Consider the following 13,348-nt stretch of genomic DNA (forward strand, 5'->3'; position numbering starts at 1 on the left):
TTACCAACAAGCTGCTGGAAATTTGTAAGAGGCACACGAATGTTGCGCATCTTTCATCATCATCATCATCATCGTCATCATCATCTTTGCGCATCCCTACTTTGTGCAGGGCCCAATATAGCTGCAATTTCATGCACAGGCAAATAGTTTGACTGGGTAGTTCAGATATTAATGACTCAAACAAGCTACATATGTAAATTTACTGCTATTATGATTTCCCCATACAGGATCAAGGTGCACAGCTGACAGAGTTTTGCTGTATGGCTGATTTTTATGAATGATTTAATATTTACTCATTTTCAGACAAGTGTGAAATAATATCAACATGCACTTCTGGATGAGATTTGCTCCAAGTGAAGTTGTGTTCTTAATATATATACTCCTTTGCACTTTTAACTACAATGTCTAATGAATTAGTTTGTGTTTCAGATAACACAGCCGGGAGAAAAATGACCAGTCAAGCTGGGAAGAGGCTGGTTCAAGAGGCACTGTTACTGGAACAACCAAAGAAAAGGCGGGAGGATGGCTGGAACACAGACTATGGCAGATGTCTAATATGTCAAGAACCATCAATGAAAGGACTTAATAATGTCCAGGTGATATCAACAGATTGTGGCTATGTCCTGTCGACGGGATCATATTCACAGAAGATTACAAAGTGACATTACCCAAGAAAACTGGGTTGGACAAAATTCCCCTAAATGGCATGTAAAATGCAGGAACTGGTACCTGAATGAAAAAAGTTACAAACTGGCAGAAAGAAGGAATCTAGGAGGGCAACCACCAGCGGCTGATGACCCTATGAAAACTTCATCTCTTGGGTCTCATACCACAAGACAATCCACATCAGGATTTGAAGCCAAGAACACTTGTGTCATCTGTAATAAGACATGGTATAGAGGGAAAGAGCCCACCTGTAAAGTGTCTACTACAACCAGCCAACATGCAATCCTTGATCAAGCCAAAAGGCTGAAGAGACAAGATATCTTGCAAAGGCTAATTGGTCAAGGCTTTGATATGGTTGCCAATGACATCTGCTACCATACACCCTGCATGAATACTTTTAAAGCTCGACGCATCCCCACTATCAGTCCAACACAAAATCTCTATGATGTTGCATTTGAAAGATTAGTCGAACAGCTTGAGACATCACTCTTCCAAAATAAGTGTGGCTTTTTTATGAAAAATCTTCGGGATCAGTATCGGGCAATTCTTCGAGAGCTAGATGTCAAAACTGCAGACTCGTATCGATCAATAACTTTGAAGTGGAAATTGCAACAATGGTTTGGCAAGCGCATTTCAATTATCAACCAAAGCACTGGCGCTGGCTTTATCTGTGCTTCCTCCATACCACTAGGAGATGCTCTAGAAAAACTGAGGTTGTTAGAGGCCAAGAATCAGATTGATGAAAAACAGCAAATAATGCATTGTGCAGCTAAAATTCTGAGAGCTGATATTAAGCAGTGCAAAAAAGAACAAAAATCAGAGCAGTTTACTGAAATTTCTTTTGCAGCTGCTGAAAGAATTGTTCCACAAACTTTATTTGATTTCACAACCATGCTGCTCTCTGACAAAGCAGGGAAAAAGCACCAAGAGTCTGGATCCCATATTTCAGATTCATCATTACTTCATCCGGCAATTAGGGAGAAAGCACTTGTAATATCGCAGCAACTTATGCAACATGTAGCAGCAGTGCCAACTCCTTTGAGTGTAGCTACAGCTTACTATGTGTATAACCAGACACGTAGCAAGTCACTGATCACTCTGAACAATAGACTTGGCCTAGGAATCAATTATGACACGTTGCAGCGCCAACTGACAACAAAAACCATCAACATCATGCAACAGGTTGAGGAGAATGGGGTGTTTGTCCCAGAAGCTATGGTGCATAATCATGCAAGTTTACATGTTTATGCAATGGACAACCTGGATTGGAAGAAAAACACATTAGAAGGTGGGACTTTCAATGCCACCACAGCCATTATAATTGAGAATCCTGTCATGAGTAGTACCCTCATCACTCATCCTGACAATATTAGTCTTCCTACTTCATCTTTAAGCAGGAAAAAGACCCTTTCAGGTGTTTCTGAAACAAATATCCCTAACTGTCACATTTCAGCCAGTGACAGAAGGAATTCTAGATCACTTTGCAACATTGATGATGTTAACAGTTTGGAAACTGCATCTGATGAGACAGCCGAAGAAATGCTGCTCTTCTGGAGACTTGGAAGACAAGTGAAAACTTCACAACTGCTGCATGTGCCATATGAAGGGGATCCTGATCTCCCTGGTTTTTCAGCATTCTGTGCACAGTTACTCCCACACCACAAGGCCAGCCGGATTGCATACCTCCCTCTCATACCTGCTTCACCAACGGATCCTGCTGTGCTAAAGGAAGAGATGACATGGCTTGTACAAACATCACATGCACTTGGAGATACATGGACTGTCATCACTGGAGACCAGGCCACATATGAACTTGCAGTGGCCATCAGGGACAAACACAAAGATGAGTTTTCCAAGGTAATCCTGCTTTTGGGAGGCTTCCACCAGGCTCATAACTACTTAAAAGCAGTCTGTACGATTATGAGGGACTCTGGTGTGGAAGATCTTCTTGTAACAGCAGGAATGTGCCAAGAAGGGACAGCTAAGAAGATCTTTGGAGAGAAAGCAGACTATTACCAGTCTATGCATGCCATTAAAATCCTGAATGAAGCTGTATGGCATCTGTATTGGGAAGCATTTGAAAGCTGGATATCAGAGGAAGACACCCGACTATGGATAGATGCCATTGAGGCAGCACTGAAGAAGCAGTTCGATACGTCTATAGATGCAACTGAACAATTGAAGTCCATCCAAGAATGCCACTCACAGCTTGTAGCACTTCAGCAACACCTGCTGAAATTCCAGGAGACTCTCACCACCTTACCAACTGCTGTATTCTGGCTCAACTTCCTTGAGATGTCAGATGTATTATTCCGCTTCATCTACCACCAACGGGAAGGTAATTGGCGAGGGCATTTGTGTGAATCAGCTCGAATGCTTCCCTATTTAACAGCTGCAGGGCATTACAAATATGGTCAGCAGTCATTGCCACTCTACTTGTCTGAAATGAAAACACTACACGACACAGCTCCAGAGGTGCATGAAGCTATGATGAATGGAGCATTTGTTGGTCGGAGAGCAGATGGGAGCCATAATGGTGTATCTCCTGATATGCTTTTAGAGCAAACTTATAATGCTGACTCTAAGGAAGACAGTGGTCTTGATGGCATAACACTCAACACAAATGCTCGCACCAAATGGCTTTATACAAAGCCTGTCACTTCAGCAGTCTCAGCCCAGCTGTTATCATCTATGCCAATGATACTGATATCATTGTTTCAAGTGTGTACTATGCTGCAACTCTGTTGAAGGATCTGCCTGAACTGTGGATTCGAACTACCCAGTCAAACTATTTGCCTGTGCATGAAATTGCAGCTATATTGGGCCCTGCACAAAGTAGGGATGCGCAAAGATGATGATGACGATGATGATGATGATGATGAAAGATGCGCAACATTTGTGTGCCTCTTACAAATTTCCAGCAGCTTGTTGGCAAGGTTGTTGACCTAGATTGTGTTCCTAGGCACATGTAGATATGATTTCTGGGGCACAACCTTTTACAACAGCCCATGTCTGCTTTCCGAAAATTTTGGGGTTTGGCCCCCTAAGTAATATGTACTTACATATGTACTTAAGTATGTACTTACAAAGGGAAAAGGAGGAGAACAACAAAAGTTACCTCTGCCACTGAAGGTGGACAGAGGTTATGTTTTAACCCCTGGTTATCTGTCTGTGAGACGGATATCTCAAAAGATTATGGATGGATTCAGACAAAGCTTGGCGGATGAGTTGGTTAAGTGACGAGAACAAGCCAATTTGATTTTGGTTCAGGTCCAGATCCGGCCTATCAGTGGGATATGAAACGTAAAGTCTTCAGCCGAGCGGAGGTATGCGCTCTACCGAGTTCCACCAAAGGTGGATGGAAGTTATGTTTTAACCCCTGTCTGTCTGTTTATCCGTTTGTGAACAAGATATCTCAAAAAGTTGTGGACGGATTCGGACAGAATTTGGCAGAGATGTAGCGTATGTGACAAGGACGAAATGATTCGATTTTGGTGAAGATCTGGATCCGGCTACGATAATTTTTAAGCGATTCTTCACCATTGGGAGATAGGGCCAAAAACGATACATCGCAGGATATCTCAAAAGGTTATGGACGGATTCGGACAAAACTTGGTGGAGAGGTTGTGTGTCTGACAAGGACTAATAGATTCGATTTTGGTGAAGATCTGGATCCAGCTGGTATAATTTTTTCAGTGATTCGTCACCATTGATTGATATGGCCAAAAACGAGGGGTAGATCAGGGTATGAAAGACTGGACCTATGGTGATTCCTGTGATTGATTTTGATTAAATGTGATTCTGTGTTGTGATTTTCTGGTCTAATCTGAGATACAAAATGTAAACTGTTCACCAGGCGGAGGTATGCTCTCTACTGAGTGCCGTCCTACGGTAGTTTGCTATAAAATGCATTCAATGTAATTGTGCAATTGATGTCCTGTCTTTGATCATTCTGCGTGTACCTGTTATTTCTTTTCTCTCTCTCCCTCTCTCTGAAAATATGTGCACTTACCGTGGCAGGACCTGCAAAGTCACTGTTTGAAGAGAATTACTATGAGCTGCTCAAGCAGGCCCTAAAGCCTGGAGGAGTGATCTGTCAACAGAGTAAGATGGCAAAACTATTACACACCTGCTGATATAGATTGTTCACCGCACTCCTCCACACATTGAAATTTCACTGCCCAATCCCTCCAATGCAGTGTAACACAGCATGCCAACATTATTTTATGAAGGGGAAGTTTCCACCACTATCATCATATCTTAGTCTTTACAGAGTGTTGGTGCTGCCAACGCAATTCCTGGGTAAAGGTTGTGTTTGGTAGTTTGCTGTTGCCTTCCCAGCTCAGTCAAGACAGGAATTTGCAATTTGGTCAGAGTGCCGGTGATAGCTCGCCTACTTTTCATGAAGGACATCATGGTATTTTTTTTTTTAAACATCCACCAACTAATGCCGGCAGATGAGACACCAAATTTAATGATGATCCTATGGATGGCACTCCCAATGATGAATCACTCTGCCTGCGAAAGGTCAGGATAACAGTTTATACCTGGGCGGCCGAGATTCAAGCCCAGCCTAGACCGCTGAGAGGCGAGTGTGCGCACCTCGAGGTTATCCTGCCAGCCAGCCCAATATTTATTCTATATCAGAAGTTTAATCCAAAGTCGTTGCCACCATGATTTGCCGGCTCCGTTTGTCGGCATGTTTCAAAGTGATGTACAGGATAGCCCATACTGTACCTTTAACAGCCTCAGCAGCAGCTTCCCCAAAACCTCCACAAGTCTTGGGATTCTTTGGCGTTGAATATCTCACACATCTTAGCATGGGCAAGATATCCTGAAATTGTCACTCTTTTGATTGGCAGTAACATTGCCTCTCCCTCCTCCCCCCTTGTGGTTGATTATACATCCTCCGATATGTCTCATCATGTGCCGGTATTTTGAGTCACGTGTACTTGGAGAGTTTAGGACGGTGCTGACTGCCATGCATCCATAAAGACCTACGAGCTGTATGTGGAATACAACAACAACATGCATTTTAAGGCCATGTTCCCTGCTAGAGCGGGGGTTAGCCTTGCGGTCCCCATGACAATCTTCTCCATTTTGCCCTATTTTCTGCATCTCTCCTTGTTAACCCCCTTGCCCGCATTTCTTCTTCCACCATCTTTAGCCAAGTCTTTCTCGGTCTTCCCCATCCTCTACTTCCTTCTACATTAACTTCCATCACTCTTCTCAACCAGTCACTTTCATCCTTCCTCAATACATGACCAAACCATCTCAACCTGTTCCTCTTCACAGCATCAATCACAGGCTCTATTCCCATCATCTTTCGCAATTCATCATTTGTCTTCCTCTCTCTCAACGATACTCCGCACATCCATCGAACCATTCGCATTTCCACCCTTTCCAGCCTTCGTTGCTGCTCTACGTTCATTACCCATGTCTCGCTCCCATAAATCATAACACTTCTCACACATGCAGCATACACCTTTCCCTTCAGCTTCAGCGACACTCTCCTCCTCATCAGCACGCCACTCAGTTCCCGAAACTTCTTCCATGCACATCTCACTCGAGCAACCGTTGCCGAGTCTGATCCACCTTCTCCATTCAGCATGTCATACGAGCTGTATGTGGAATGAGCTGAAATATTCGAATGCTCAACTTAACTCGACATGTCTCAAATGAATTGTTTTGCTGCTCATAAGCAAACATGATCTCATGCTCATTACAGCTCCCTCACCGTTAATCCTCATGTCTGCCCCACAGCCGAGTCTCCCTGGCTGTTTCCAGACTTTCTCGGAAACCTGGGCGCAATCTGCCGTCGAATTTATCCTGAAGTGCGGCTGGCTGTTGCATCCATGCCCACGTATCCCTGTGGGGAGATGGGATACCTCATCTGCAGCTTGCATACGGTACAAACGCCTTGTACACGTGTACCTACATTACATCACTTTCTGTTGATTTTTGTTGCAGAATCACGTGCTAATAATGCTGCCGTTTCCATTAAACAAGGTAATACTGAATAGTTTTATGTTCCACAACATTCAAAAATCCTTGGAGAATTATGGTGCATTTACGTTTTGGCCAGATAACTTCTTTTTTTTTTACGTCAAGCACTTCCACCCTGTATGATTGCTTTGTTTCCTGAGAGAAGAATATTGGGAGAGAGGAGCAGAGAGAGAGAGAGAGAGAGAGGAGCAGGGAAAGGGGCAGGGAGAGGGGGATGCTGAGGGGAGTGGGGAGAGGGATGGAGGGAGAGCATGTATTGGCATCATGGTTAAACTCGACTGACCTGCATTTGATGATCCAATCTTTGTTCGATGTTTTTAGAAGCCGCTGAATGAGCCACAGCGTGTGCTCACGGAGCTCCAGCAGCAGGAGATGGGCCTGAGATTTTACACCCCAGAAATGCACAGAGCTGTGTTCACTCTTCCTTCCTTTGCTCACAAGGTGAAATGGTGAAACGCTCGCTTGTGCTAGCACAATAATGTACTTTGATCAAATGTGGTCAAACAACCCATTCGTAAATGTCTCCCCATATTTTTACACGTTAGTTCGAACTTTGTTGAAAGATTAATGTAATGCAAGTAGCACAGGAATAGAAAGTCAAATCGCTGCTCCACTAAGATGTTGTTACTTGGTCACGTGATCCACTAGCTCTTTTTAGAATTTGTATTTGATCTGTTGACCATTTTATCTCATCACTGCAATGAAACTTGTGAACGTTGTACTCACACAGAAACTTAGGGGCGACTGACCCAGAGGTACAATACTTGCTTGTGAGTAGTCTCGTCTATGGTAGATTATCCAAAGAACCGGATCTGAAGACAAACTTTTTTTCAGTGATGACTCCACCTACTGCCATAGCATCCCTCATCATTCAGATTGGTCAGCAGCAACCTCTTCCCTCTCTGCAGATCTCGATCGCTGGTCCAATACTTGGAATATTTCTTTAAATTCTGACATTTCAAATCTCATGCTACTACATAAACTACTACATCCATCTGCTTAGCAGACAGCAGCTCTCTGTCTCTCTTTCTGTCTGTCTGTCTCTCTCTCTCTTGACCTGAAAATCATTATACTCTGGTCGGCTATGTTGAGCATGTCCTTCATTCCCAGAAAATCGCATTCTCACCCTGTCACTCTGGAATGATCATAAAACAAACCCACCTATTTATTTGGTCAATCACTGGAAGACGGTCTTTTCGCTAAAAGACACCGTGGGATCTTTAATGACCACCAACGAACAGTGTGGGAGACGATTCCTTCATCTTAACATCCTTCAGATAGATAGTGAACATGTCCTTGCCTCTTCCTGCTTGCAAAACACCAAGGTGACTGTTTATACCTGCATTGAGATTCAAACCCAGGTTAGACAGCTTGAAGGCGAATGTGCACACCTCTAGGCCATTCCACCAGGCCCTTCGGCCCAACATTTGCTAAAGATTAGTCGTATTCGGAATCTGATGGTAAATCACAAAAGTTGGAATTTTGTTCATTGCAGTATTTTCACAAGTACAACTGAGTTGTTACCACGTGATCAATTTTGCACCTTGTGTACATAACATACAACTGTTGTAACTTGATTTACCTTCACAATATGGTTAATGTCTCGATTCCCTGCTGACTTTGTAACTGTATGAACTCCCCTTTGCTTGAAGCTGTTTCACTTCAACTTTAAATGATTACACAACTTGCCTTGAGTGGTTGAATATTTTATTCTTTCGTTTTTTCAGATCTTTTACGGAAGCAATGGCAGCGAAGAGAAGCCAAACTGATTGTTTTCATACCAGAATAAAGTTCTGCTCGACTCAGATGGGGCCAATGCTGCAGGATTAAAGAAGCCTGACATTGTGGAGCATGAGGGCATCGTGTGTCGTGCAACATGTTTTGACATAAAGAAACGAAGTTGATGGTAAAAAAAATAATGTCCTTGAATGAGAACAAATAAAATAATGGATGCTTTGATTGTATGAGGATTTCCAAATGGATGTGTTGTGTGATGAAGGGAAAGAAGTGTTTTCATTCAGTTGGCAAATAAACGTGACTGTGTATATTTGTTACACTCAAAATATGTCATTCCTACTGTGTCAAATCAATTCATACTGTACTGTGCACTCGTTTTGAGGTCAGAAACGTGTTCAGTTTTTTTATACTGTTACGTGAAAGGGTAGGTGGCAGGGGACCCATGTCTAGATTGTGAAAGAATACCATGGGCCGTGTCACTTAGCAGAGATTACTCTTGTGAACCACCTTTCGAGGCCATTTTCCCCCGCAGAGCAATGGTTGGCCTTTTTCGGGCTTTTTGAAGCAATGTTTTATGGCCGGATGCCCTTCCTGTTGCCAACCCTGTTAGTCGCCTCTTGCGGCACAGGGAATTACCAGTGAACTGGTACTCAATTTGCCGACCTCGGAAGGATGGCGGGCTGAGTCAACCCACCTGGCGTTAATTCAGCGATCGACCGGGATTCAGAACCCAGGATCCGAGGATCCAAAGCCGGCACCCTAACCGCTAAGCCAACACCAGGCCTAGACAGATTACTCTTGTAACGGGGAAAATGTCAGAATACATCGTCTTGTAAAACTTGCACTGAGGAGGCAGTGAGTGCTAACTTTAAGACAGTATCGAGTAAGTCTGTTGTATAAATATCTCATGTTTTTCGAGTGAGACTGGGTGTGGACTTGGACATGAATGCCAACTGGAAAGCGCATTGTACTTTAGAAGGAAACTACACGTACTGATTGGTCAGTGGATGGCAGGCCATGGTGGTGAGATCAGCTGTGAAGCCTTGGAGTAAGGCATCAGACTTTTTATTGGGACCACCCAAAAGTTTGCACGTCCGCATAAGTGGATGAGCCCTTTTGGGTGGTGCCAAAGTTTGTGGGCCATAATCATGCCTGAGCACAGTCGTTCTGTTCTAGTTCTGGTTTTGCAGTTTTTATGCCTCCACTGACCAAGTCGCCGCAGGCATGTTTTCAGGTTTTCCGTCTGGCTGTCCGTCCGTCCGTCCGTGATAGGTTTTCGTTACCACGATAACTTGAGAACGGCTGAAAGGATCTTAGTCAAACTTTGTGCAGGTATGTGTAATGATATTGTTACGGTCCGCGGATAAGATATTGTTTACCGAGCGGAGGCACCGCGGCCGAACAGTTTTTTCCCGACTAAACCCGATTCCCTGAACGTTGGCCAGATCGCGCCACAGCTATTCAATGAGGGAAAAGACAAAGACGACACGGATGTGAAGAAGAGGAAGACGAAGGCAAAAAAAGGTTTGAAATACGATTACTATTTATTACTATTTACAGGCTCAAAGAAACCAAGGAGAAGGAAAGATAATAAAATAATATACAGAAGATTTTAGAGACACAGTGAAAATTACTAGCTTATACAAACTTAATTAAATACCCAGGACAGAACAAACAGAAATGGACTCACACGGGGAATTGCAGAGTGGATTGGCTGGAAGGAGGTGGAGGTCCAACGGGTCGTGCAGCACGATCGGCGCGTTGGGCAGCCGCCGTTCCTTCGCGGCCCTGCTCCAAACTGCCGTCCAGGCCCCACGCTGCTGTGGCTGCAGTTTCGGTGGCTCAAGCTGCTGGGGATGCAGTTTCGGTGGCTCAAGCTGCTGTGGATGCAACCGCCACTCTTGTCATGGACCTCTCTTTGTCATGGACCTCTCTACGCAGCTTTGCTCTGACCACTCTTGCGCGCGCGCTTTTATAACGCCCCCGGCGATTAAGCCGCCGGCCGTTAGGACACGCCCATCGGTGTGCTCACCTCGGCCATGGTTGGTCGTGCGACCCTCTGGCTCCGCCCTTGATGACGACGGGCGGGCACGCTTTTCTTCCCCAACCCGAGCACATGTTCAATGGTGGCAATTGTAGTTGGCAATGCGAATGGCAATTGACGAAAGGGGAAATGGAGGTTTTTGGGAATGGGAATGAAGGGAATCTATCTTTTTCACTTGGTGCAATGGAGTGTCATTTTAATGGACGACAAAGCCTTAATCTAATACACAGAATAAGGAAATAAACTACTGAACAAGGGTATTATAGTGTCCTTCAATGTATGCTTTATGGAATTAACTACCGGGACGCCCTTTTGACCTTTATACACACTGGAGCAAGGAGGGCTCAGAATCGAGCAATAATAATAATAAAGCACACAATAAAATAAATACAATCCTCATTTCCGCAACAATATTGTTGCGGGTATGAGGACTGTATTTTTTTATTGTGTGCTTTATTATTATTATTGTTTATTCTGCGCCTCCTGCCTCCAGTGTTGTGTAAAAGTAAAAAGGGCGTCCCGGTAGTTATTCCATGAAACACCACATTGCAGGACCCGATAAAACCCTTGTTCAACAGTTTATATCCTTATTATGTGTTTTAGGGTAAGGCCTTGTCGTCCATTAACATGACACTCCATTGCACCGAGTAAAAGAGATAGATTCCCTTCATTCCCATTCCCAAAAACCTCCATTTCCCCTTTCGTAATGGCCAAGCCTCAATTTGGCAATTACATCCCCTCCAAAGCCGCCATTGACCACGAGGCAGGGTTGGGGAAGAAAGGCGGGTCTCCACCTCGTCATAGAGGGGAGGAGTAAGTCGGCCCCGCTCATCCAACCCAGAACGAGGGGTTTGGCTTGAGAGGGCGGAGAGAGAATGCTTGGGGGAGGTTCGCAAAGGGTGAAGGGCGGGGCCTATATAACCCGCCGCGGGACGCTCCCCAAGGAGACAAGCAGATGAGTCCAAGAGATGAGCTGAAAGGCTGAGCTGAGCTGCGTGGTGAGGTGGACAGGAAAGAGCTGGGTCGTCAGAGCAGGGCTGAGTCGTGAGGTCCAAAAGCAGATCATCCAGGGAAGCACAAAGCCTGCTATTCGTCACCTTGCTCGCCAGCAGCAGCGTCTACAGCAGCAACAAGACTCGACAGCCGTTTGGGGCCTGGACGGCAGTTTGGAGCAGGGCCGCGAAGGGACGGCGGCTGCCGAACGCGCCGATTCGTGCTGCCGAACAAATTGGACTTTCCTCTCCTTCCAGCCAATTCCTATCATCATTCCCCGTGTGAGTCGTCTTTGTTTGTTCTGTCCTGGGTAGGTAATTAAGTCTGTATAAGCTAGTATTTTCCCTGTCTCTAAAAGCTTCAGTATATTATTTTCTTATCTTTCCTTCTCCTTGGTTATTTTGAGCCTGTAAATAGTAAATAAATTTAGTAGTATTTTCAACCCTTTTCTCGTCTTCTTCTTCCTCTTTGCATTCGTCGTCTTAGTCTTTTCCCCATTGAATATCTGTGGCGCGATACGGCCAACGTTTGGGTGAATCGGGTTTAGTCGGGGAACAACTGTTCGGTCGCGGAGCCTTCGCTCGGCAAACAACATCTTTAACCGCGTACCGTAACAATATAAACATTAACTGATTAAATTTTGGGGTCAAAGGTCAGAGGTCATGTCAGGTAAAAATGTGATAATTTGAGAACAGCTGGATGGATCTAAATCAAACTTGGTACAAGTGTTATAATGATGTAATAATGTGTGCGGAGGCATATTGGTCGACGTCGTTTCGTAGAAGAGTGCCATTCTAGTTTAGTTCTGGTGTTGAATTTGGACTTTGAATGGGGTAGCATCTCTCTACACTCGCTCTCTTTGCTTCGTCACTGGGATGGGGGTGGCTGCACCTTGAGACGTGCATGCCATCTTGCTGCGCCATCATGCTCACCCTGCTGCTGGGACACCTCATCATGGTCACCCCGAGCCTGTACATCCACCATATTCGTGCCAACCGCTAGTCCTTACCTATCCTATTGTATCATGTGACTCCGTTACTTGTACAGGAACTTTCAAAATGATGTACGAATGTTAATTGATGTTGTGTGTGTGTGTGTGTGTGTGTGTGTGTGTGTGTGTGTGTGTGTGTGTGTCTACATTTTTTCGGTTTGGCTCGCAGGGCACTTTTAACCCGCCATTACTAGCGCAAAATCTGTGATTAGAATCATATTTTAAACATAATTTCCAGCATCGATGAAAGAGTGGCTAGTTCAGGATGGTTAACCATAATTATGTTCCTGAATGAAAAATCGGACTCATGCAAATATAGGAACATGAGAAATATCCGTGGAGGAGAGGAGCTGGGTTCGTACCATTTCCTGTTAATACAATTAGTTTGCAGCGGCCGTGGTTAGAAAACACAGAAACACACAAAGGGATGCTTTTACTTTCACCAATAGATGCAATAATTGAGTGTAATTTATCTTGTGGCTCCGGAACCAAATTAACAATATATATTTATAACGGCACTCACAGCCCATACAACTCCCAACCCCACCTCTACTCTGCCCAAAATTTTTGAATTAATAATAGTAAATATCATTTTAAACTTACCTTGTGAATTGACAAGCCCCAGATATGACCTTCCCATAGGTCTTAATAAGCATGAGGGTTTGCTTAGAACACACCATCTTCAGCCTTTCACCGCCAGACATCGCTGTGAGTTTTTGCAATATAGATTGTAACATGTCAACTCTTTGAACGAGTTGATCAGGTAGTTCTCCAACTGCTTTGTTGTGGAGAGGCACACCCCTTTCATGCAGGTACACTTACATATACTTGTAAAAATTTTTTAGTTGTTCCATTCCACAGTCCTTATCTGGGAGGCATGAAAGATGTCCAGGCCACCCAGACTTACTGCA

General features: G+C 44.3%; 1 protein-coding gene across 1 annotated transcript; it reads left to right on the forward strand.

Moving 5' to 3' along the window:
* The first annotated feature begins 618 nt into the window (after positions 1 to 618).
* On the forward strand, positions 619 to 8,737 carry SRM (spermidine synthase). Its single transcript, XM_068105877.2, has 5 exons — positions 619 to 3,004; positions 4,687 to 4,770; positions 6,430 to 6,575; positions 6,994 to 7,113; positions 8,400 to 8,737. The coding sequence occupies exons 1-5, from the start codon at positions 619 to 621 to the stop codon at positions 8,439 to 8,441; spliced, it is 2,778 nt and encodes a 925-aa protein (XP_067961978.2). The 3' UTR covers positions 8,442 to 8,737.
* Positions 8,738 to 13,348: the final 4,611 nt, after the last annotated feature.

This window comes from Myxine glutinosa, chromosome 2 (assembly GCF_964187855.1).
Source record: "Myxine glutinosa chromosome 2, kmMyxGlut1.1, whole genome shotgun sequence".
Classification (NCBI taxonomy): Eukaryota; Metazoa; Chordata; class Myxini; order Myxiniformes; family Myxinidae; genus Myxine; species Myxine glutinosa.